At 38.7% G+C, this 22,500-nt stretch overlaps 1 protein-coding gene across 1 annotated transcript in view; it reads left to right on the forward strand.

The window, feature by feature from the left end:
- The window catches only part of SLC35F1 (solute carrier family 35 member F1), a 243,320-nt gene extending 221,191 nt beyond the window's left edge, over positions 1-22,129 (forward strand). Inside the window, exons 7-8 of the mRNA XM_017830526.1 lie at positions 387-541; positions 18,041-22,129. Coding sequence (XP_017686015.1) covers positions 387-541; positions 18,041-18,265 — 380 coding nt within the window. The 3' untranslated portion in view covers positions 18,266-22,129. The remainder of the gene's footprint in view (positions 1-386; positions 542-18,040) is intronic.
- Positions 22,130-22,500: the final 371 nt, after the last annotated feature.

The following is a 22,500-nucleotide window of genomic DNA, read 5'->3' on the forward strand; positions in this document are numbered from 1 at the left end:
CAGTTTTTGGGTTCATTCCCAAAAAATACTGGGTGCTCCATCCAACTCAGCTGAATTCAGTGTTGGGGACATTCAGCTCCTTAGGAGACTAGATTTGATATGTCTAAATGGATCATTTTGTCCAAATTTATGTTGGACTTGAGGTAGTCACTATTACTACAAGGCATCAATTTAAAACAACACTGCTGTTACGGAGACCACAAAGGACCTCATGTCCTCTGCTGATATGATTTTCACTCTCTGTACATGTGTATCTTATTAATTTGAATGTTTCTTTGAAAAAGCATTATTCTTCCTTTTCTAAAAAACACAGCTTTCTTCCTCCAAACACGAGTCATTTCTGCAGGCTGTGAAAGATCACTTTGCTTCTTGTTTCTTTTCTGCAGGCTTGCTGTATGTTGGCTTTAGCGCCTGTATGTTTGGCCTCTACAGCTTCATGCCAGTGGTCATAAAGAAAACCAGTGCTACTGCCGTCAATCTCTCCCTACTCACAGCTGACCTGTACAGCCTCTTCTGTGGATTATTCCTCTTCCACTACAAGGTATGTGGAAATGAGATGTGTATTTGGGTAATAGCAGTATGCATGAAGAAACATCAATGCGAAACAAGGAAACAAAAGAAGCCTCCAAGCTTTGCTAGATCTAAGCACTAAAAGTGCAGTTGATTTTTCTACTTCAGTCTTCCCACACCAAAACAAATTTTATTTTATGATTATGGTTTTTAAAGAGAGCTCACTTGGTCTTTTTGTTACAAGTTTTCAGTACCCATTCATCAACCACTGTGTCATTAATTTCTTCTTACTTATCTTACTTATCAGTTGCTGTGAACAGAGCTAAGGTGGCAGCACAAAGAGAAGGACTCTTCCAAAATTCCCATAGATATTTTTTTTTGCCTGGGAACAAGATTGTTTCATTCATACTGATTCTGAATTTATAACTAAATTGTTCATAAATTACCCCTTTCTTGTCACCCAAACCAATGACTTGCCTGTTATTGTAAATGCAAAATGTGCAGCAGATTTATGTTGAAGTTAAACTTTGACCTCCCAGGTCCTCTAATATTCAAAATACCCTATTGTACAGGACCCATTCGACCTTCAGTTACAAGGAATGGCACTTCATTATTCACAAGTATCCCCCCACAGTGCTCTTCACATGAAAATAACATTGGGGTGCTGGAAGGGATTGCTTTGTACCATCATTTATTCATAGGAGAGAGATTACTTGATAGATAAAATTGTGGCCCAGAGAAGTGTTAGGTAAACAAAAGCCTTAACATTCTGAGTATCTAACAAACTCAAATCACCTTCTGTGGTACTAATGGTAACTCAATGAATCTGAGTGAGACAGTGAAAGTTCAGAGCTTCAGAGTCCAACACAAAATTGTTTTTCACTATTGTCTTTTATTTTGGTTTTATAGTTTCAAGAATTTTGCAGGGAGAAGAAAAGCAAAAATAGAAACAAAAAATTGACCGAAAACACAATGTAGAGGTTGTCTGCTGCTTTGCAGCTCTATCTCATGATGATTTAGTTTCTCGTCTTTCTGCCTCACGCTTCAAACCCAAAGTGTTATGTATAAGCTGAAAATTGTTATCTCCCATGAATAGCATTATTTGATACCCATGGACAAATACATTTAGTCGTGTTAGTCCACTGTTTCTAAGAAAAATTATTATATTACAAAGTAAAAGACAGACAAATTTAATTCTGAAAACAGTGGTGGTGGTGTACTAACAAAATCAAGCTTGGTTAGAGGGAGAGACTCAAAAGGCAGCAGAGATTGGACAACTTCGTGCTCAGCATTGCTTGAACCTAACAAAAAAGGCAATTTTGCAAACAGAGACTTAAAGTTCAGGCATTTGAAAGGCAAACGGTGCATAGAAGGTTTCAGTTTTTCCCTGTGCCTAATTGTTGGGTACATTTGCAGAGTCAGGAAGGCAGAATTTTCAACCTTATTGACCCCTATCTTTCTACAGTAAGTGCATGTCAGCCCTCGATTACAGTGGCACCTCAGTCTCCCTTTAAGACCTCTACTGAAAAAGTGCTAAAGAGGAGAAGGCTCAGAATGGGAAGGTTTTCTGGTTGAAAGCATCGTCTCAACATATGTCCTGATAAACTGGTTGACTTCCACATCTAAAGTAACTGGTAATGCCCTCTGCCCCTTACTCATCTGATTAGAAAACTGAAAATCTCATTCTCCTATGGTGAATGTATGTATGTCATCTTCCTAAACTCTTATCACTCGTAATTAAACCTATTTAGATTTTTTTTTATCTCCACTGCTGTCTTTGGGAGTCTGTTTTAGAACATCATTTCTCCAACAGTTACAAACCTTATTTCCAGCATAAATTTACTTGTGACTGGTTTGGGGCCATTCTTTCTGCTGAGAGTATCCATTAACATGAAGAATGCCCGTCTCCGTAGCATTTTAGTCCACTGGTGCATCAACAGAGAGCAATCATATTGTCTCTCAGCCCCTAGTTCACTAATCAGAGCAAGCCCTTCTCTGCACCTCATCTGGTTGGGTTTCGTCCTCCCTGAATCAGTCCCTGCAGCTCAAGGTCCTGGTCCCTCCAGCACCTGGTGCAATGCTTTTGTCTCTGTTTCTCTGGGAAGCCAGTTACTTCATAGAAAATAAGCCTGTATTTACATTTTCATCACTGCATTTCTTTTGTGATTTGTACTCATTCTGCAGGCCATACAACTCACCCGTCTCTCCTTTGTTCTTCCCAGATGAAGTGTTGATAAGGATAAAACCTTTGTCAGGACTTTGTGGAAAAGCCTTTACCTGAAACCTGAGCTGTCAGTATCTCCTTTCATACCCTTCCAACTTACATTGCAGAAGAAATTGGGAAAGGCTATATTCACAGATTATCTAGATTTAAAACTCCATCTAATTATTTGGTTTCTTCTTTAGTTATCATGTTTTTATCCTTATTTAGATGACCTCCTCCTTTTCTTTCTGGTTTACTATCAGGTAGCCTTTTATCTGAGGAAGCAGAACTATGAAATGAGCAACTTCCACTCAATAATGAAGTCTAATATGTTAACATTAAACAATCTAAATTAATTCCTCTCCTAGGACTGTGTACACTTGCTTGTTTTCTAGCTTTTAAAAAACTGTTTCATTCCTAGCCCAGCTGTACATCTCTTCCAGATATGCAGCTCCTTCTGCTTATTACTGCACTGGCCAATGAGCACAGCCCCACTTCACTGGGAAGCAAATGGTTTTATGCTGAACTAGGATCAACTGAGTGGTTTAGTGTCCCTTGCAGAATAAAATTTTATGAGGCTTTCAAGAAACAGTTATGATTTTTCCTTGTGCTGCTACTTTTATCACCAGACAAGTTTATTGCACCTATAGCAGTAAATCTATGAAAATCCATGGAAAATGCAGGAAATGAGTTTAACTGGGCTTTAGAGCCTCTGAAACCAAACTGAGAAGAAGATTGCCTTTGAAGTGTTTTGATTCATTAGTATTTCATTTTTATATAATACAGAGACCTGCAATATCATTACATGCAGGACAGTGAGTTTATAAACAGCTGCATCTCTAGTCTTATCCCACAGGCAGACAACTTCATAGCACATTGAACAGTTCCTGGGCCCATGGAAGTTAGAAATACAGCATGTTAACTGGACACAACTCTGGTGATTTACTTGTAATTCAAGATGTTAATTGTTCAAGGTGTTATTGTTTTAAAATGTAATGACATATCAATTTGAGACAGGTGACTAGATTGTAATGCATCATTCTTAAAATAATCTGCAGTGCCCAAATAAAAGCTGTCTTTTTAGTTCTTCTGTAATCAATAATTGATTCCAAATATTCCAGTGGATAGGGAAATGTTTGGCCTCTTTGGTGACTGAATGTCAACCACTGCCATAGCATATAAGTATACAACTCCATATCTTCAATACTTTTTTTTTAAATTCTCACCATATTGATATGTTTTATACAATTTTTATGTTGTAAACTTTCCTAGCTATCTGTTCTCATTTCTCCTTCTTCTTAAGCACAAGTAACAGGACTGTCCTTCCCCTGTCAGAGACTGCAATATAGTTGTTCTTTGTCATGGATACATGGACACCAGAGCTGGGAAATTCAGGGCCAGCTCTCCGGGTGTACAGAGTTGGAACTTTTGTAAAAATACAGGAAGTATTTTTGCTTAGTAGTATTCTTTTTCACATTTTAGTCTCAGCCTCAGCTTTATTGTTATATGAACTTTTAGAATTCACACTTTTCCTTTGCAAGCTATATGGTGTCTTTCATTGTTCTGAGCACATTGGGTTCTCACTGAATAATCTAAGCAGTTTATTTTCCACCAGCTAGAGCATGCATACGGATTGTGTTCTGGACCAGTAGGTCGAGTCACACTGTGTTATATCATTACCTAGCAAGGCAAGCACAGTCAATTTTATTATGCCTTGCCAAATTCATTCATTATTTTATCCAAGATACAGCTATAAAAATTCAGAATTTCTGGATATATCAGCAAATCCCAAAAGAAGAAAATGCATGTATTTCATAAATAAATCAGAGAATATATCTTGATTTAGAATCTTGGAGAGTATCTATGTCAGAGGACTTGGATACACAGATAAACATGATACTCAAAACCTTTCAGGACCAGAAATCTGAAATGATGCTAGTTGAAACCTCATTTGCTGATACTCAGTGATGCTTCTAAAAATTACATTTCAATGCCAATTCTAACAGCATACCTTCAATGGAAGGGAGCAAATGACAGCCTTCCCATCACATCAAGAAACAAGCCATGAAGGAGACTGGGTTTTAATGTAATGGAGAAGAGAGGGTACAGAGTTTGGCAGAAATAGGTTCCAGGTTCTTTTTTTACCAGCAATGCCTATGAATTGGGGATTTACATAATTGTCACTGTGGTGAAAATTTGGCCCTTGCTGGAAACAAAGGAGAAGCATTAGGAGCCTCTGTTAAAAGCATGTGCTTTGCCATCCTGATCCAAACCACGGAAGCCAGTGTGAGCTTTTCTGCGGTCTTCGGTCTTTGGTGGGCTTCAGCTCATTTCCCTAAATTAGGAAAGCCTGCCACTCGAGAAAAAAACTTTTAAAAAATTCGCAGTTTCATGACTAAGCAGATTAAACTCTTGCCTTATTGTGACTCTATATGCTGCAGACAGCCCTGGGTTCTGTTAGAGAAGGATGGATTCAATGTCTGTGCTTAGGGAGCAGGAGTTAAATAAAATTGGTTTGGTGTGGGGGAGGATTGTTTGTTTATTAGTTTGATTTTTCTTTGGCAGACGTCCATAAGCATCTGAGAGACTTTTCCCAAAGATCTGACCAAACTAAGAAAATACTTCCAATTATGTTCTCACTTTTTTTTAAAAACTTCCCTTCAAGTCTAAGCTGAAGTCAGTAAGATCTTTTTCTTCGCTTGCACTTGCTCGGGTACTGACACCTACCTATTTTGAACTTTGACGGTGAAGTTGTCAGTGGTGCATCTTTATTTCTAGTAGAGCAGGTTAAGCAACTATTTTTTTACACTCTTACTTCCTCAGTCATATACTTTAGGATATTTTCCTGATGAACTTGGGTATGCAAGCTGCTTGATCCATAAGCTTTCTGTTTGAATGGAATTTAATCTCATGGGGCTTTTATCCTTGTCAGTGCTTCTAAGCCTTTGATAATAATGAGGATAAGTTATATTACTTGTCAATTCTTTATGCCATTGGTAATGTGCAAAAACCTATGTTCATGTTTTGTTTTCCAAAGTACTAAATTTCTTACAGTGGGACTCCCCCTCAACAATTCTGTTCCCATAAAGCTGTACTGTCTGCATGCCTTTCATCAAAGCAGCATTTTAAAAGCTTTTTCACATTTTTTTATTTATTTCATTAGTTAGTTATTTGAATTTCCTCTTCCAAATTATAGTTAATTAGAAAATAGTTATGTGTTTATATTTAAGGAGCTGTCTTGAGGTGGAAAGGAGTTAGGTGTGTTTGGTCTCTCTTGAATTCCTGTGACAAAAAGGGCCCCATCCACTCACCCTTTGTGTGATGGTGCAGGATACTATACAATAAAAAAGCTGTGAAGTAAAATGACAGAAAAGAGTAGAAACTGGAAAATTAAATGTCTCCCACCAACATGTTGCACAGCCTGACAGATTTTTAACAGCACAGCACAGATATGGCAGCTTTTTGAAAATACTGCATTGTTAAAAGGATGTCTCTTCCTTTCACAGTGCTATCTTGCAATAGATTCATTAGTTGAAAAGCACGAACAGTGAAACAGGGATACTCACTGTTTGGAAGTCATCAAAAAGAGTGTAAATGATGTGGCATTCGTATTGCAGAAGTTATGGTAAAAGCTTCAATTTCAAATATATTTTTTCAGACACTAGCTCATCATAAATGTCAAGGTTTTTAGGTTGTTTTCAGTGCTTTTAGCTTGGGATTTTTTTCCTTTGGTCTCACGTTAAAAGATTACACACAACAGAACTGATTCAAAGTTTTCTAGCAAATTGCATTTTTGTTGGAAATGCCTAATTATCAAAACAGGATACTCCAAAGGAAAAGGAAACACATGCATACCCATTTTTATTGTGTGTAAATTTTGAAACAAAACTTTTTATGTCTCAGTATCACATCTTCCTGCATAGCTGAAGTGTTAAAATATTAAATTTATGGAACTACTGAGAAATTATTATGGAATTGGGGTAAAGGTAGTGGGTGTGTTAGTAATTCAGGATGCTGTTTCATTTTGTATGTAATTTGAAGTCACAGCTGTCTGCAGTCAGACGAGTGGATCCCACTAGTCTCTTCTGTCCCCACTTCTGCTCCCAGGCTCAACAACACTTCAGACACATGAGCAGGGAGGCAACAGCATTGTACTGGAATATGCAATGGTATCCTTATGTTTAGCATATGGCTTCCATCTGTCAATCATTTTCATTTGGGGTTAATGATTTGATATTATGAACTTAAACATATTCAGAAAGCTGAGTGTCATAACAATCGGCTTTAAGCACTTGGAAATGAGTAACAGTCATCTCACATTACCTTGTTTGAATTAGTTTTGCGTTCCAGTATAAGGAAAATGTTGTTCAGAGGTCTCTTAAATATACCACAGAGTACATCATGAAGTTTAATTCTTACACTCTGAAGGAAATAAATGGTGTTTTGGAAAAAGAAACGGACAGTCGTGGAAGGTAAAGGTGAGATGCTTATAATTCCTACCTAGTGTTAGAGTGCAGACATATTAGGGGAAATCTTCTGTTATTGGAAGTAATTAACTCTTGAATGATAAATCTTCAACAAAAACATATCAGTTTTAAAGATACTGATGAGTATTGGCTGAAAAAGGAAATTTGAGGGAGCAGAGCAATAAAAATTTATAACATCAAAGAACAAGAAAGTGGATTCAATTAACTGCAGAAAGCAAAATATATTGTAAAAAGTAACTGCCTTTTTCTTTATTACAAGAAAAAGTGTAGACAGAAAGACATCCTATTAAAAGAGCTTGTGACAACATACTTTTTCTAAATGATGCTCAATGAATATGAACGCAAAGGCCAAGTTTCATAAATACTTGTGGAGAAAAAAAAAATTAAATGAGAACCTCAGCATTTCCCAAGAAAACAATCATACTTTTAAAGATAAGGGAGTACAATGAATGTGTTGAGTTACATACCTCAGCAATAATTTGCAACCCAGAGGAGAGAGACAAAGGAAAAAAAGTCATGAATTAGCAAAACAGCAGCTGCATTCAAAAGCTTAAACAAGGTTAAGTAACTGAAACACTGTGAAGATTTTCAAATTGTGATTCTTCAAATTGAATTCTATTTCCACCTTAGCATATGGACACAAAGGCTAGAAGTTCCTCAGAGATGTAGATAGAATCATCTTTGAAAGAAAATGATAAGGGTTAAATGCAATAGCTCCATTATAAATTTGGAGATTTCTTATGGAATTGAGTGTGTCTTTATTTCCAGAAGTGACCAGAAAAGAAGGTAAAATATTTAGGAAGTGTGCTAAGAACTATGTCTGCTGTCCACGTGGTTTATAAAATCTGTTTTGGTTAACTGACTGGATTGAAGTCCTTACTCCAGTTGTGCCTCTTACCAGCCAAATCAATGGATGCTACAGACATACAGAGTTAAAGAATCCACATGAGCTTCTATTTCCTACCAAAATGGAGGAATGGATTAAAAGACAGACAAAACATCGGTCAGAAGATGTTGCTTTTACATGCTTTCAGTCTAAGCAGTAGGGTTCAAACCCATGATAAGGGATAGATGCTTGTCATCAGCACTGCTGACAAGCAACTTCCTTAGCTGGAGTAAACTTCTGGAATTATTCCCACCGACCTATATGTGTTAAGTTTAGCAAGCAAGAGTGTTTAAAAGGCTCATAATGGGTCTGAAGAAGATTTGTAATAGCTTTTGCTGAAAGTAGTCAATTTTATATCTTAAGGACAAGAGGACAACTTGTAGGGTAGAGCTCCACATGCAACTGGACAAACCACTTAAAAGATTGTTAGAAATAAATAGAGAGAAAACAAGGAATAAAAATAATCACCAAAGAAAGGTAATACTGTGCTGGTGAAAAAGAAATGGTGTAAAGTTAAATTACTGTAAAAGATTAACCAAGCTTGGCAATGAAGAAGAAAGTGAAACAAACAGCAAGAAGTTCTTGTATATGAAGAGAAGAAATAGTTTCAATATGCAAAGACAGTGGAAGACAAAATTAAACAACCTCTAGCTTGGTGCCAAAACAAGAGTGGGACCTTCTGTCATTTTCAGTAAGGATGAGAGTTAAATATGAAGACAATACACAATGTTTAATAGAAATGGAAGTTACTAGATCAGAGGTAGAAACAGAACACAATAGTCTGAATACTTCAAACCTTATGAATATAGACAGTTGGAATAATTTTATGTGAAGTAGGCAATAAACTAAAAGCAGAAGTAGACACCAGGAGGAATAATTAGGGACATGGAGGTAAATGGAAAATTAGATAAAATGCAACTTGGTTCACAAAAGAAAAATAATCCAGTCTAAATGTGATGTCTGTCTGATAATTTAACAGAATTTTGTAGACAAAAGTCAAATGGTAGATCTAATCTGTAAGGCTTTTGAACAGTGCAGCATAGAAAATTATCAGTTAAGCTAAAGGACAGGATTAGTGCTGTAAAGATTGGAAACTAAGTGAGAAACTGGTTAATAAGGATAAAAGGCAAGGTAGAGTGCTCAGAGAGAAATAACTGATGGAGGTCCCAAAGAGTTGATCTGAAGACCAGTCTTGTATAATGACTGTAGTAATAGATTTGGCACCCTCAGTGCTTCAATAGGAAGAAGAATTAAAACAATCAGTTGACAAGAACTGGCTGACATTGAGAAACGCTGTGAAGCACAGAGTGCAAGGTAGTGTCTGTGGCAACAGATGGGAAGAATTTGAGCACGGTTGTGACAAAGCTGTTTCGAAATGAGTCTGTCTAGGTATTTCTGGTATTGATGGAGAAGTGCTACTGCCATAGGACAGGACAACTTACCACCTCAGGACAGCACTTTGCTAGCGGTAGCAACAGAATTTTTTGGTCAGCTCAAGAAGGCCAAACAGAGCTTTTTCTCTTATCAGCTCCATAGCTTTGACAGGGTAACCTTGGTTTTGAACACACTGAACACAATTAGCCTTATATACAGTAATACAGAATCAAGTACAGCAGACAGCTGCTACTATATTAAATACTTAACACAAAAGCAAAAAGACACATGGCAACTGGCAGCTGATAGAGCAAACCAACAAAGAATTTGGAAAGGTAAAAGGAGGGAGGTGAAATTGATTTTATAAGCTTTTCTGTTGTGCTTCTCTTTTTTATATTAAGGACATTTAAAGGACAAGTGCTTTACCACTGTCTTGCCAAGTGATTGATATAAAGTAACTAGAAATGAAGCCCTCTTATCCCACAGTAAGGATGCTCACAGAAAATTAGAGTAATGTAATATAAATGTTTTAACGTCACATAAAAATCTCTTTCCTACACAGATAAGATTAAAACAGATTGCAGGACTCATTCTACCTTGCACTTTTTAATTAGACAGACTGCTGGTACTGCAGGGGTACTGAACACAGGCTCGTTTTTTTCTTCTCTTCTGATATCCGAGGTGACAAAGGGAAACAGAAGAGCAAGCAGCATTCCCATCTCTCTGGCACTCAGGAAAGGAAGAGAAGCCATTTCACACAAACATTTTGCCCTAACAGGCATGTATTAAGAAAGGACAGCCTATTATTATTTTTGTAATAATGATACCATTTGAGAAGCATGAAATCATGCAGATTTGTGCAAAAACAATATTTGCCTTAGAGCTCCATATGTCAGCCTCAGAGATTTCTCTCAAAATGCTATCAGTTTTCTCCGTAAAATGAGAATGAATTCCAGGAAATTCATTAAGTTTCCCAAATTTTAACAGAATTTGTAGTGACAGTTTTCCAGTAACCCCTCTTCATTTTTCTCCCATGTAGGTAACCTCAGTATCTAAGAGGTAAGAAAACTTAGGACTTTCCCACTCACCACTGTCTTACCAGTTAAACTGTGCCCACCAGCAAATACCATGCAAGAACTGGAAAAGAGAGTGATGCTGTATGACTGAAAGTATTGATCATTAGGTTTTTCCTATAGTAAAACATTCAAGCAGTAGAACAGGATCTTTGAGAATCAACTGGAAAATACAGAAAATGTGTCACATAATTCCTTCACATCATGGTTTCCATGCAACATTTGCAATTCAGCATAAGCAATAGTAATGGGTAGTATTTCATCTGAGTTATTTCATATTGAAGGTGCAATCAGGCATCAGGAAATGAGGAGTATGGCCTTTCTGCCATGCATGAAATGACAGGAAATGCTTCCTTTGGCTTCTCTGTTTTCACCAAATGGCAGTGAGACCAGTGTCAGGTTTTCACTGGTGTTCAGGCAAGACACTTCTTGCTTTGGGTTCTGGCTGGCATGAGTGACAGTGATGTGTTGAGACATGCCTATAAGTCAAGCCTCCTTCATCTAGTGATGATCAAAGATGTGGAAGAACTAGCTACACATTTCACTTTGCATCCCAGCTGATTTCAGAGGGCAAGATAGGATTGTAAGTCACCACTTTAGACTGTATCCTAAGAAATAGCTGGAGGTAATTAAAGTGTGAAGATAATGCAATCCTGCTGGTAGTGGACTGACTTGCTGCCCAGAAGTTATCATCATTACTGAAGCTGTCCAGTACCCCTTCGTACCCTTCTCAGAAAGACAACCAACACTTCTGGTCAGGCATTCCAGCTTCAGCAGTTGACGACCTGAGAAGGAATGCTAAACTGTATGTCAGTGGTTTGGGTCCCTTTGGAGATCTCCAGATTAAAAATCTCAAGAGATCTGGCAGGACATATATAGGTTCAGGTGGATTAGTTTTATCTGTTCAAATACAGTCTGGAAAACTCACAGCAGCCCTTCTAGTGTGTGGGGCCATTTGAGGTTACAAAATATGGTGTTTCACTGTTGGTGGTTGCTCCAATTTCTGTTGATGACAAAGATGTATCATCAGCTGCCTAGAGCTTAGTTCTATAGTATGTTTGAAAAGATGTCTATGTACTTCTGAGAAATACTCTGCCCATAACTTCCACCTCGTATCAGTGATCAGTCAACAGTCAGGTCTTTATTTCTCACCCCTGAAGGTAGACAGCAGCAGTTGAGACTGAACCAGCAGCTCATTCTCTTCACAAAGAGCAGGTCAAACCCTGATTCCCAAATGGACATCTTACTCATAGGCTGGAACAAAAATAGTCAGCAATAGTTTGAGTCACAGTCCCAATGTAAGACAGACTAGGTCAGATCCTCACGGGTCTGATTGGAGGGAGTCACCAGAGAGCACTATGAGCTATGACTAGGATGCTGGGTCCCATTCCTATTAATAAAGTAACAGGGCTGTAATATCCAGCTATGCAAGTGAAAGCGCTGTGTGAATTCATAGCTCTCAGAGCTCTCACCCATTCTGGTACTGCTGGTGGCTGGAGAGTGTGTGCATCCCACAGCACAACTTCTGCACTTGGTCACAGTGAACTTCATTTGCTATATTGGGAGTAAAAATAGAAAACTATGGAAAGAAGCTCAGCCTCTTGATCAATTTGTCAAACCAAGTGGAAACGTCTGTTTGCTATATAAAAGATAATGAGAGAAATTTGATTTTAAGTCCCTTCACTCAGCCTGCTCAGGTATTCATGTGTGAAATTACCCAGGGGAAAAAGCCGTAAGGCAGCGAAGGAACCCCTATTGGCCTTAACTTTGATGGGCTGTGCAGCATATGCTACAAACTGAATTAATCTGGAAAACAAAGAAGCTCATTGCACTGCACAGACCTACCGAGGGGAATAAGATGGTGGAGGGAACTGCCTGTCTGGAGAGCGTGGAGGGTGTCAACAGAAATAGGGGACTTCATGAATTCCACCTCATGTGTACATTTTTCCCTTTCTTCATCAATGGAATTCTAAGGAGATCACTTTTCTCTGAGATTTAAAACTTGAGTTAATAGACCTGATTTCTTTATGCATTTTTGTCAAAATGTGGAGAATTCCCCGATAAGGTAGAGAAAAAGGTGGTTATTCCATTTCATGCTTTATCACTGAACATATGAAACATGGCAATTATAAATTTTCAGTTAATACTATAAAAAAAAATCCTTTTAAAGTCATAAAAAGCACAGTTGGGTTGCCATAGGCTAGGAACTGGGGTTCATATTATCTACCAGGAGATTCAGTCTGTGGCTGCTGTTTTGAAATACAAATAGATCTGGAGTGCGGCAGCTCCAATAGTCTGCTCCTGCAACTATTTCCAGTTCAATGGACTGAGTTAAAGAGAATTTGGATTTTCATAACCATTGTAATAATGGTCATGATCACTATCATGATGGCTGAGCGAAAAACCAAAATTATCAAATCATTGAGTTTCTTTGTCTGTGTAGGCTTTTTTTGCAGACTCGCATCTGTCTTGTTTTGTCACTTTGGATATTGTTTTGCCCCAGTGTCGGCAGTAACATGGACGTGGACATCTGTGACAGTCATAAATACTTGTCTGCGGCTTCCTTTGTCAGGAGTCAGTCAGTCAGTCGGTCAGTCAGCATAGTATTTCCTAGGTGTGATACAGTGATTCTTCCATGCCCTTTCTTCAGGCTTTCCCTTCTAAATTCATGATCTGTGTACTGAAGAATGACTCACTCTCTCCAGACCTATGCAGAAATTTACTGCCTTTTAAACCATTTTTCTTTCTATTTTTTCTTCTACTGTTACTGTCTAATCACTATTCAAGATAATGAAATCAGATGCACTCTTTGTTCCCCATCAACAAGTTTCTTTTGCACCCACCTTTCTAAGTGGGTTACTTTAAAGCATAAGAGTCTTAGAGAGGAAAAAGTGTTTTACCCCCAATGATTTAAGGATGTATGAAAGACAGATTTCACATGGAGAGATAAGAAGAAGAAAAAGATAAAAACCAGTAGGGAATAAATTTTGAAAGTTTTAACAGTTTGTTATGGATTTTTAAGGATCCTAAGTTTTCAGTTGCCTTTATGTTCATCTGCTTTATTTTAGGAATCTTGTGATGCTTGACTTACTCCCAAAATGTGTAATTTTGATTCACTTACAACAGAAATACTGTATATAAGCTACATTTTGTTTTGTAAACTTCATCCACACTTGTATGTAGGAATGCAGGTATGTCTGGGTTCTTTTCTAATGTCGAAGAATTTGCGCATGGATAACAGAAAGTTAGGGTGATTCCACCGTATATTTTCTGTGGTCAGCTGAACAGTACTGGTTTTCTGGTGGGGTTTTGCAGTAGCGCATGCTGGAGTGAGGAGCAAGACCCCTATTCCTGCAACTAAGCCATCAGGTGCCATTAGCTCTTCTACTAAGCCTGACTTGGCAAATGCATTCAACTACTGGGTCCCTAAGGAACATCTCTTAGATAAACACCAAAAACATCCACTCACCCAGAATCAGTGCTTGTTTTGATAGACTGAGCAAATCTTGTTAGACATGTTATCATGATGCATTTGTCTAGGTTTTGCTTTGTATGTTTATCTGCAAATTGACAGGCACCTAAAATGTGCCTCTTACATGCTGATAGTTAATGGTGGCTTAGTGTAAGAAATTTTCACCACAGGTGCTAATAATGTCTAGAAAAGGCATTTTTTTGCATTTTCCTAAATTTTTAATGTTTGTAAATATCATGTGATCCATATTGAATACTAGTGGCTGTGAAAGCAGTTATAGACACCCAGATATCAGAGCACAGCAGACATTGTGAGAGCTGTAGGGCTGATTTAACTGTTTCATTTGACTACTCAGTAAGCTTTGGCAGATGCTTTTCACATTAGTGATGAAATCTGAAATGTTGAAAGTAAGGCACTTTGCAAATGAGATCTTTGCCTTCTCCTCAGAGGATGATATCCCTATTTCCCATTTTTATTCTGTAAACTCATCTTCATTTGGTAACCAAGTGTTATTGTCTCTTTTAAATAGGTAAGAATCTGAGAGTCCTCTAAAGTCATTGTGATTCACAAAAGAAATTCACTGGTTAAAAGTCATACCCAGGACTCAAGAGTGTTAGATCATTGAACTAATGACAAAGTCATCTGGTCTCTCAATAAGCTTCATGATAAGCAAGCTTATGTACATATGTACCTATATGTGTAGATGCAAAATCTGTAGTGAAACTATTTAATGATATAGAAACATGAGTTGGTTTTTATGTTTAGTGTGTGTGACACTCATTAGCTAATCTGAGCTAAACAGTTTCTGATCATGTTACTCTTTGAATAGCTTACAGTTATCCTGTTTAGCATGGAAGAAAGGAGGACTTGGAGAGACATACCAATCTGGATATTTTAAAAATATTTTTTCTTAGCGGATATGCATTTCTGTAGAAAGCAAGAGATAAGTCAGAAAAATGAAGGACAATATTCTCAAGTAGCGTTTTAGCCGGAGAGAAGAATTATACACTTCCTGAGAGCCTGCAGTTGTGTAGAGAGTAGCAATGAAAAGTGATCTTCCCTCACTTCATTTTTTAGGAATAGCTCTTTTGCTGGTTTTGAATGTGTTTCTTTTTTCTGTCTCTTAATAGTGAATCTCAGTGGATGAGGTTTGCAGGTCAAGATAAAAAAAACCTCCAAAACCTACATGTAGACAGCAGTACAGTGTGCCTGGAAATCCTATCTTCAATAAAATACAAGTATTTCAGCTAGAGTCTGAGGAACACAGTACAGTGCGTTCCTTACAACAGATTTTGAATTTGGAAAACTCTGTCTGCATCTTTCCATCACACTAGTGGAGTCACTGCTGTTTTAATAGGAGGAAAATGCCCATTGATTTCAAAGGGTTTTGAATCAGTCTGACAGGGTATTGACAAAAAACAGAGATTTCTCATATACCTGCAGCATATGTTCCTATATTAACCTTACTAACTACCCTTCTACTTCAATGTGGCAGAGAATTGCTGCAGAAAGCAATTCAGCCTGAACCTTGTTTCTAAGGAAGATAAAGATGGAACTGTCATAGCGCTGTCAGGATCCAGGTCTTTTTTGGACTAGCTGTGCACAGATACCAAAGACAAATGATTCACAGACCTTTGTTCAGATTTCCCCAAGCTATGTCCAAACCCTTTCTCCCAGGCTGGAGATCTGCCATGAGGGAATACACTAGGATGGCAAAAGACCCCACTGGCACGAAGCCCCTGAGAGGGGAATGAGAGGGATGGTCAGGAGGAGGGGGATATGGTAGAGCTGGAGTGACGAACCAAAGTGAAAGTGAATTGATTTTGTCTGGGCAGCTCCTAGAGCAAGAAAAAGAGTACATTTAGCTGCTGGAAGCCCCACAGATTCCTCACAACAGGACACAAGGCAATCACAAATCTGGCTGGCACTCTGGCTATGCAGTAGAGCAAGCCAACTGGCTGTCTGGGGTGAGAAATTCAAGCATAAGGTGGGAATGAGGGATAGTGGGAAACTAGGGATGGGAAATTGAATGTATTTGGCTCCTGAGTTTTGCTTGAGCTTAGCCAGCCTCACTGTTGTTGCCAAGTGATACTCAAGTTTAAATGCAAGGTGAAAGGGGGGAAGAAAGTGCAGACAGCAAAACTGAACTGTAAATGGAGGGGAGAAATGAACTGGAAGCTGCTTTGAAATTATGGACTTGGGTTTGATTGCCACCTGGAAGAGATCTAAGCCTAAACAGTTCTATCAGACCTGTGTCAGATGGAAGGAATCCTTCAGCTGATTCAGGGTGAGGCTCAGCACTGTCTTTGTGACTGGTGGGACAGCTGGATGGCTTCATCAAATTGTACTGCCAGACAATACCTGAGGACCTGGTGACATACCTGCAAAAAAACAATTAATAGCTGATGAAAAGGAGAACTGTTTCTACCCTCTAATCCTTCTTACATGTTTTAAGCTTTCCCCATTTTCTTGCTTTCCCTCTGAAACATGCATACTGGATGTGGGAAACATGGGTTACATGTCCAAAGCTTTCAAAGATACTGAGGATTCTGTAAAAAGGCCAAATGCTTCCTCAGACAGGAAGTTGGATGGAGGTTTTGTAGGTTTATGAAATGGTAACAAATTAACATCACTACAAAGCCAGCTTAAGTAAAATTTGTTTTCTCCACAATGATGATTTCTTTAAGTATAAAAAACAGAATTGCTCAAAAACTTCCAAGATAATATAGTTCAGTCTGTTCATTTTGTGTCATGGTAAAGGGATCCAGAGGAAATAAATGGAGCATCCATCAAGACAGAGTCAGTCATGACTGAAAAACAGATTTGCAGACACCTTCCTGTAAACTAGTCAAGTACCTCATGAAGAAGCTAGTAACAGGTTGCAGCTAGTTCATAGTGCTCAAGTACAGATTCCTAAAAGTTGCAGAATACAGGCACTTCTGAAAGTCTCACTGAATACAAATCAGTTATATCCCCAACAAGCTGTCTATGCAATTTATCCTTCATGGTTTCTCCCACACGGCATGCATGAAGAAATAACTTGTAGTCTAGAATCAGGAGACAAGTCATATGGGCTTAAAGCCATTTTTGTGCCCCTTGTAGCAAGAACACAGTATCTGAAGCTAATATCCAAGGGTCTTTGATTTTGAAACCCTGCCTTTGCCTTTAGTTTTATCTGAAAGGACTAACAGATTGCCAAAAAGGTTCTTTGTGTTGTATTTTTAGTCCAGACACGAGTCTGCATATGTCTGAAAATTCAGTCTGACCTCTGATCTAGTGAAGCTGTGCCAAAATACGTGTACTTGAGCTTTCAGTTAACTGCCCTCCATATGTGCTTTCAAACCTCATGGTGTCAACCCAGAGCATGTTTCACAGCAGAAGTTCATTATCCTGTCCGAACTCACATTACATTTTCTATGTACTATGTACTATGTATTATGTACTATGTACATGTACTTTCTATTCACAAGCAAGAGAAGCTGCAGGCAGGCTTTTAAAGTGCCTTCATTAAAATATATTTTAAGTGTATGTATGTTGTAAATGCTTATTGAAATGTTTATTTGATGATACTTTTATATTACCAACAGCATGTTATACTTCATAGACATATGGTTTAGCTATAATTAACATCAGATTTGTCCACTACCTGTCAGACATTTTTAGATGACGGCACCTCAACACTGGAGCTAGAGAAACTTGGACTAAGAGAAGTAATTAGCTTGTTTAAAACCACGACAAAATCAGTTTTGGATCTGTGACCACAACCCAGCTTTCCCAAGTCCCACCTCGGACTTAATATGCCTGGCTCACGGGAAGGCACCGATTAGCTCTTGGTTATGGAGGACAAGGGAATTGATGGGAGTAAATCAACTTTCAAAGAGTCATTCCCATAAAAAGTCAACATTGAAGTGATAGGGAGTTTGTTGTGTGCAGTGCATGCCAAAAGAAGGATCTGTACCTACCCCATCTGTGCATCTTGATGAACGCGGGGTGACTGGTGCTGTTTCTAATGACTGTACTCTTATTTCTGCTTAGTTTTCAGGACTTTACTTGTTGTCATTCTTCACTATCCTTGTTGGGCTGATGCTCTACTCCTCCACGTCCACCTACGTAGCCCAGGATCCTCGGGTGTACAAGCAGTTTCGAAACCCTTCAGGACCTGTTGTAGACCTGCCAGCCACTGGCCAGCTGGAGCCTTCGGTGACATACACCAGCCTGGGGCAGGAGACAGAAGAGGAGCCTCACGTTAGAGTTGCTTAAACCCAGGGCTGTTGATCACCTACTGACAGTGGAGTTCGTATATCCATTATCTCTGTATTGTACATAGAGAAAGGTATTTACCAGGTGCAGTTACACTGGTGAGCTACAAGGTAGCAAATAATGAAAGCTCATAAAAACAAAAATTGTTACAGGGTGTTCATTGCAAGGAGATGCCATCCCTCGTTTATGATATAAGCAGCATGTTTGCAATACAAACTGCTGTGTATGAATCAGTTAATGTCAACCTACCTGTGAAAGATATTCAATATATAAGATTAAATTACAAAAAGAAATTCATAGAAGGGTGTTTCTGCACCCACTGAGTGATATTATGCCTAAGCCACACCAGTTGTGGACAAAAACGCCTTTTTACAGCAAATACACTTTGTGCGGTCACTGTTAATTTCTCTCTAAGATTTGTTTGTTTGCACAAAACAGATGGCTTAGTCATGATAGCAGCAGCCTGACACATTTTTGCTAGCACCTTGGATTTGGTGAGGAAAATACAATGAGTTCATCTGTGCTATCTGTCTAGTTGCCCTTTCTAGGTAATCTGTTCCATGAATCCGGAGAAGGGACAACTTAAAATATCCGTCTCTATTCTAGGAATAGGTATAAGGCAAGCATTTTAGCCTTTCTATATTTGCAGAAGTGAAGTACTCAAGCATTGACCTCTCTGTGATCCATGGCAGATTTCCTAGTGGTTGAGGTTCTGCATCAGGTTAGTTAGAAACTAACAGGGAGTTAGTTTCTCTGCAGTCGTGACTTAACAAAGGTTTCTTACTTTTTAAATTTTAATCTGTAAAAAGAAAAACACATTTTCTAGTTTCCTATGTGTTGTACCTCTCCATAGTAAGATGACATATCATGTGGATCAGGGCACTTATTTTAGATACTCAGTGCATTGAGGGCGCCTTCTGCTGTTCCAGTTTGCTTAGTCTCCTATGGTTCATTATTCTAATGACAGCTATTTAGAAATGTGTCAGTTTTTTACCAAAACCCACAAATTGTAAAAATCAGGAAGATTAAGTGAGAAATTCATGAGCAGAAAAACTGGACCATCTGCTGGTGTTGCTGCAGTAGTGCCAAGACATTAATACCAGCAGGGTGCAGCCACCTATTTTTATTAACTATGAGATGAGCAGAAGAATTCAGCAGTTTTCTTACATTCCTGGGGACATATGAAAACAGTAAGGGTGTGCTCCATGCTTCTGTACACAACTGTGCTTCTGCCTCAGGAGCCTTATCAGAACTGGGGAAATCTTAATCATCACCATCAAAAATCCATCTTTGCCTGTATGTTTGCTATTCTGAGAGCCAAATAAAAGGGAATCATTATTTCAATATCCTTAATCTATTTTTAATTTAAAATTAAGGAAGAAGGGATGATCTTATGTCTAACAGATAGGTGAGGCATCTAGGAGACCTTGGTTTTATTCACAGATCTGCCACATCTTTGCATGATCCTTGGGCATGACTTACCTTCTGTGTGGCTGAGTTTCCCAATCTGTATATACGGGAATAATGATATTTTACCTACCTCACAGGGGTGCTATGGGACCAAGTTATTTTAAAATGCTTCAGGATCTTCAGGAGGAAGGAGTTTAAGAAGAACATAATAGTGCTGTAAACGCGTGTATACATTCATTGTATTTGAGAATGGAGTTTACAGCACAGTTGATGAATATTTTGCTTGTGGGCATAGAAGGTGAATTTGATTTGAATGTTATTCTGCTGGAAAAGACTGTCTCAAGTGAAAATGTAGGCCTTCATATTTGAAAAATACAGCTTACCTATTTCTATTTAAAAAAAGAAGAAAAAAATCAATCTGTACTCTGGAGATTAGAAAGGTCACACAGTTCAACCAAGCAGGATGAATTTCTGCTGAGGTAACATTCATCTTTTATAGACCTGTTCTGCTTTAATATAGAAGGAACTTCCCTGAAGCAGTCTGGGAGAAGTGTATATATGCATAATATACATGAAGTGGCAAATGGCAAAATGCTGTTGAACAGCAGAAGTATGTTGTATCTTACTCTTGCTGTGGAGAAGAAGAAGTGATTTCTTTCCCGCTGTGTTTAGGCTGTCTGCCATGATCCTGATGCACCTGAGGGAAGGTTCTGCAGTATTGCCAAATCATGCCCAAAGCCATCTCAAAAGCTTTGGTTAAGATGGCTTGGTACTAAACTAACAAATGTATGATTTTTTTTTTTCCCTGCCTTCTGTTTATTTAATCTTTTTAGCGCTCATGTTTCCAAACTTTTTTTCTTAAATCATTGAGGATTAGAACAAAAAAATACCCAAACAACAAAACAGAACCAGATCCCCACAGGAAAACAGAGTCCATATTCTGGGGATATTAAGGAAAGTCTAAATTAAAAAAAAAAAAAAAAAATCACACAAGAGAGATTACCTGATACTTCAGGGTAAGATCCTTGGGTCAAGCCCTGTGAGAGCTTCGACTTGAGGTGGATTTCATACATTGCCCAGGAGCAGGGGCTCTGATTACAACCACCACTGCTCCCTCAGGTACCTGGAGGCGCACTGGTGGGCACCTGTCATCTCAGTCTTTTTTGCTACCTTTTGTACCAATTAAATACCTTTCTCTGAACGTTAGTCCCTGTGTTGGTCTGAGAACCTTGAGGATTGTGTGTATGTGTGTTTCATGTTTACAGTTCCTTCCTTTTGCATAACTATTTTGATTAATTTTGGTATTAGTATTTATTTTTAAGCCAAATGTTTGTAGTCCTTCGGCTTCCCCCTCCTCATTTTTTTTACACTAACTTGTAGGTGTTTGTTAGAGTCTTTTCTGAAACAGCTGGGCAGGAGGCATCTCCCAGCCGAGTCACTGGGCTGGGAGTTTCTCTTTACAAGGGTTTGCAACCTCCGGGTGGCTGAGAGGTGTCACCTGAAGCGATTTTAGTAGGCTCTTTTAAAAGGCTCTGTTGTACGGGAATAAGTCAAGAATGTCTCAGTGTGACTCTGTGACCAGCCACCATCCCCTGTGCTACTTGCTCAGGAGTTTGATGTGCAAAGTGGGGCTGCCTGTGTTTCCTGATAAACAAGGCGGATACTCAGATTAGCACTGGTATGTTAGTGCTGGATGGACCTCAAAGGAAAACAGTAGTATAGCTTTACAAGTAACTATGTTGACTGAAAAACTGGGGTCTTGTGAAGGAAAACGTTACTTCTGCCTGCTTGTTCTCTGCAGTGGGAGACCTCAGTACACACCAGCAAAGGCTCAGCTATCTAACCGGCAGCTACTCTCCGTGTTGCGTAGGACGTCTCTAGCTCTGTGTAGCTCCTTGCCTGAACAAACTGAACCTCTGTTATAGTGCTGGCTCTGGGCAGCCCTTAGTAAGACTGATGTAATTTTCTGCTACTGGATGAAAACCTTCACTGGGAAACAGACCTTGTCTTTGTTCCAGCTATAAAGTTTCAAAACACACAACAATAGACCAAGCAATTGAAAATTTTGCACCACTGTGTCATAAGAAGAAGTTTCAATGTATAGTGTAGAGATTGCTAACTTGTGCTATTAACATTTTGACAAGCGTGTAGTATCATTTTCTTTCCTTTTTTTTAAACCATTTAGTATTCCTGAGCTAGCTACAAATAAAAATTTTACCCCATGGGTAGGATTTTATTGTTAAATGCCATAATAAAGCACACTAATCTTGACACTGCAGATGGAAGTACGAACCAAAACCAGGCAAACAAAATCCCAACCCCAAATCCTGCATTGAAAAGCTGAACAAACCTTTCTCCATTTTGATATTTGCATGCACCTATATGGACTGGCTGTGGCAATGTAATGCCTGTAATAATGTTTTCAAATAAAAAAATAAATGCTTTATGAAAGCGCGGTCATTGGTTTCTTGCCTGTTTCCATTCTGCTGTCTTTACCTAAAATGATTTTTCAGGAGAGTATATTTTGGCTGCAGGACATAATTTTTCACTGTATTGAGGACTTCTTTCCCTTGTGAGGTGGTTATCTGCAACTCCTTCCTAGGTGTCTAAGAACAGATGCCACCGGGTGTCCTTAGGTATCTTGCCTGGCCCAGTAGTGCTGCTCCAGAAGGGTAAGGGGACTCCTGCACATGGTCTGTCTTAACTTGCTATTCACCTATGGCTAGCTCAGGTATTCTGATAGCCATTGCCCTCATTTGAGCACAAAAGCACTCTCCCCACTGCCTTCCAGAAATTATTAATCAGTCTAGAATTAATCTGGGGAT

This window comes from Lepidothrix coronata, unplaced genomic scaffold, assembly GCF_001604755.1.
Source record: "Lepidothrix coronata isolate B3197 unplaced genomic scaffold, Lepidothrix_coronata-1.0 Scaffold5, whole genome shotgun sequence".
Taxonomy (NCBI): Eukaryota; Metazoa; Chordata; class Aves; order Passeriformes; family Pipridae; genus Lepidothrix; species Lepidothrix coronata.